At 27.3% G+C, this 3,997-nt stretch overlaps 1 protein-coding gene across 1 annotated transcript; it reads left to right on the top strand.

Moving 5' to 3' along the window:
* Positions 1-297: 297 nt before the first annotated feature.
* LOC120087947 (NAC domain-containing protein 104-like) lies at positions 298-3,553 on the top strand. Its single transcript, XM_039044970.2, has 3 exons — positions 298-644; positions 1,515-1,810; positions 3,362-3,553. The coding sequence occupies exons 1-3, from the start codon at positions 473-475 to the stop codon at positions 3,503-3,505; spliced, it is 612 nt and encodes a 203-aa protein (XP_038900898.1). The 5' UTR covers positions 298-472; the 3' UTR covers positions 3,506-3,553.
* Positions 3,554-3,997: the final 444 nt, after the last annotated feature.

The raw sequence follows: 3,997 nt of genomic DNA, 5'->3' as shown, positions 1-3,997 counted from the left end.
GACAACCACTCAAAATAGTTTTTCAAATGTGTTTTAATCTATTTTTATCAAATAAATAAATAAATAAAAATGATTTTTTTGAAAAATACTTTTTTTTCTTTTAAGTTAATCCATCAATAAATAGAGGGGAAGCTACTTTAAAACAATCAATTACTATTCATCTCTCTTTTCTTGAGTGCCACTTTTACAATAAAAACAAAAAACAAACATTACTTTTGTTTTCATTCCAAAAGTGTGGGTCATGAAGCATGGTTGGAAATATGCCCTTTATAAATCATAAAACAAGACATTTGCCTTATCCTCTTCTAAATTTAATTTAATATCATTTCATTTAATTTCTATATATAAATAGGGCAAATGTGGTGCAGACTTTCTCCATTAACCTAGCTACCTCCTCTTTTTCCATAGCTTTTCTTTGAGAAAAGCTTTAAAAAGAAAAAACATTTACATAATTGCTCTTTTTGATTTGTTAATGGAAGCCATTAGTGGAAACAGCTTCAATTTATTGCCTCCTGGTCTCAGATTTTGCCCAACAGATGAAGACCTTGTGCTTCACTTTCTCTATCACAAAGCTTCTCAAAATTTTTCCAATTCCATCATTCCTCACCTTCAACTTCATCTCTATAACCCTTGGCAATTTCATGGTATATAATATAGTATCTCTCTCCTCTTTCTTCTCCCTCTAAATCTACCCTAACACATTTTAATGGATGATCTATTGTGAACAATAGCATGTAGTAGACTACAAGAACTCAAGTAAAGCTTTTTAGGTTGATGGTATCAGAGAATGAGATCATGCATTTGAATCTCTCTTACAGTATCTTATCTTTTTCTCTGTGATTTTCATTTGTTGGACTCTTCTAAAAATTCTAGAGTTCAAAAGTAAAGTTTAAAGTATTATTGAAATAATTGGATTTAGAGTAAACTACCTTTTTGGTTTTTTGGGTTTTGGGTTTAGTTTTTATTTGGTCCCGATGTTCCAAAATCTTATAATTTCAGTATTTGAGTTTTGAGTTTGATTTCAATCTAGTATTTAGGTTTCAAAATGTTACAATTTTACCCTTGAAATTTGATCATTGTTTTGATTTGATTCCTTAACTTTCAAAATTTGCACTTTTATACTAAATACTTACTTTTAGTGTTTAGTATTATTGTTTATTAATTAATTTAAACGAATTAAGTTTCACTATCTTTTCTATCCGTATTAAAATTATTTTTAAAATTTCACTTCATAATTATTTTAAATTAATTAATAGATATTAACACAAAATTAGAAAGTGGGTATTGAATGGAAAATCAAAGTTATAAAAGTATAAAACTTGACATTTAGAGACTAAAATGAAACAAAATTCAACCTTAACGGAAAAAAATGTAATATTTTGAAACTTAGTGACTAAATTAAAATCAACTAACTAAATGTGTAACATTTAGAAACTTAGAGACCAAGTTTTTTTCCCTTAAATTTACCTTTTAAGTTACATTTTTTGTCTCTTTTTTTTTTTTTTTTGGGACAGGGAAAGCACTTTCAAATGGGGACATTCACTACTTTTTCAGCAGAGTGGGAGAAAGTAGAGCAACAGAGAGTGGATATTGGAAAGATGTTTTAATGGATGAACCAATCTTGTGCAGTGCCAATGGGAATGAAGTTGGCATAAAAAAGTATCATATTTTCTTTGTTGGTGAAGAAGATGATTCAACAACAGCAGCTATTCAAACAACTTGGGTCATGCAAGAGTATCATATTTACACCTTCCTTTTGAACACCCATGCTCAATCCCAAAACAACAACAATCTATCACAAACAAAATCAGTAAGTGAATTAAACAACTTATTTAAGACTCCTTTCCAATAATCTTGTTTTTTGTTTCCATTATTCTTATTTTCTGAAACCTAAGAAATAATTGGTTTGGAGAACTAAAAGTCGATATAGTACAACTTTTATGCTAGTAGAGTTATATTTATATTAGTTGGTATGCTAGGTGGTTGAATTACAACCTAAATAGAAATATGTAGGTGAGAATACTAGTTTTTGTACTATACTTTAGAACATATTTTATTTATTATCTCTTCTAGATTTTACACTTTTGCTAAGTCAATGATGTTTGCTTTTCGTACTTTTGTTAACTTTCAATATATTAATTAAAAATAATTATGATGCCGTTTTTTCAACTAATTTTAATAGTAACAATTTTTTTTTGAAAACTAAGTTATTTACTTAAAATGAATTAATACAACTAAGTTATTTAGTTTGTGGTTGTTTGGTTCAACGTTTTATGAGTGCCTGGAAATTTAGGATGCCTAGAAATAGGATGTCTAGGAATAGAAGATGATGTTTGCTTTTAGTATTTTTGTTAACTTTCCATTTATTAATTAAAAATAATTATGATGGCGTTTTCCCAACTAATTTTAATAGTGATAAAAAAATGAAAACTAAGTTATTTACTTAAAATGAATTAATACAACTAAGTTATTTAGTTTCCGGTTGTTTGGTTTAGGGTTTTATGAATGCCTGGAAATAAGATGTATAGGAATAGAAGATGATTGAAATGTTGTCATATTTTGCTGCGAATTAATAATGTCGTGTTGCATGGAAATATCATCATAATACAAATAAATAAGTGATTTTTTTTTTTTTTTTAGTTTGTGTGAACACGTTCAACAATTTTGTCGACTTATAAAGCATAAACTTAATCAAAATTAACTTCCATTAATTTATTTTAAATAATAATCAATTTATGCTAATTGGGCAAGACAAATGGGAAGTAGAAGACGATGAAGAGGATCATGTGGAAGAAAAAGAAGAAATATGGAGATTAAAAAATGTGCAATAATTTGGAGATTTATTAGTGTTGACAGTTTTTTAAATTGAAAATAAATAATTTGGAATTACAAATTTAACCCCCTAAACCTTCAAAATTGGTCTAAAAGGTGATCTTTAAAAACTTTAGAATATATCTAATATAAGTTCCTACACTTTAATTTTTTTTTTGTTTAATATGTCTATAATGACATATTCAAAACCTTTGAGAGTTAAGTAATCTAGACTCCAAACTTTTATTGTTATGATTAATAAGTACGGGAATTTCAAACACTATTGAAAAAGTCAACTCTTTCTAAAGTTGACGATCAAGAGACTAAATAGAGACAGACGTGAAAGTTCATCAGAAATATGTTAAAATGAAAATGAGAAAAAGAAAATTTTAGTAGTCCATGTAATTCCTAAGGGCATATAATAACCAAATTAAATGGAGAAACAAAGTTACAAAACGAGGAATGTTTAATGATGTTAATTAGCTTATTTTGAGTAAAAAATTTATTTGAGAGTAAATTATTATTGTGTTTATTGTTGTGATTTGAACAGGAGTTTGGATTATGGGTTCTGTGTCGAGTTTTTGAAGCAAAAGAGAATATAGGAAGAAGTATGTTTAGTTATGAGGAAGATGATGATAATGAAAGTGAACTTTCATATTTGGATGAGATGTATTTGACATTAGATGATATTTGAAATTTTAATTTCCAATCTTAATTAAAGCTCATTTTCCTACATTATTTACTTTAATATCTCAAATATCTTTGAAAAACAAAGATAGTACATTTTCTTTCTTTATTATTATTTTTTATTTTGGAATAAAATTTAATTGGAGGAACATTATTAAAAAAACAAAAATCCAAATGCATGGACTGGGCTCACAAGTTCTTCTAGGGCAACCCAATTACCCAACAGTTGCGCGCACACACATATATATATAAGAAATACTTGAGGGGCACTTTAGGTTGTTCTTAAATACCATGCTTTCATTTTTCTATCCACTTAAAAAAAATATCTTTTTAATATTTTTTAAAAGATAACAATAAAAATTAAAACGTATAATTTTTTTTTTTTGTTGGGTGCAACATGGGCTGCATAAGAGATGAGTGTAGCCCAGTTGCACTTAAGTTTTATCCTATACATATGTATATAACTATTTTTGAAAAGTTAGGGCATTTCACAAAACTT

The sequence above is a fragment of the Benincasa hispida genome, chromosome 10, assembly GCF_027475165.1.
Source record: "Benincasa hispida cultivar pf3 chromosome 10, pf3_genome.v1.1, whole genome shotgun sequence".
In the NCBI taxonomy this organism is placed as follows: Eukaryota; Viridiplantae; Streptophyta; class Magnoliopsida; order Cucurbitales; family Cucurbitaceae; genus Benincasa; species Benincasa hispida.
Note: the sequence above shows the minus strand (reverse complement) of the source record. Positions and strands in the feature narration are given on the sequence as shown.

What these genes read in the sequence shown, in the direction of transcription:
- LOC120087947 (XM_039044970.2), top strand. Translation starts at nt 473, where the DNA reads ATGGAAGCCATTAGTGGAAACAGCTTCAATTTATTGCCTCCTGGTCTC. An exon ending in TAACCCTTGGCAATTTCATG is followed by an intron (nt 645 to 1,514) that starts GTATATAATATA and finishes TTTTTGGGACAG; the next exon opens with GGAAAGCACTTTCAAATGGG. An exon ending in ATCTATCACAAACAAAATCA is followed by an intron (nt 1,811 to 3,361) that starts GTAAGTGAATTA and finishes TGATTTGAACAG; the next exon opens with GAGTTTGGATTATGGGTTCT.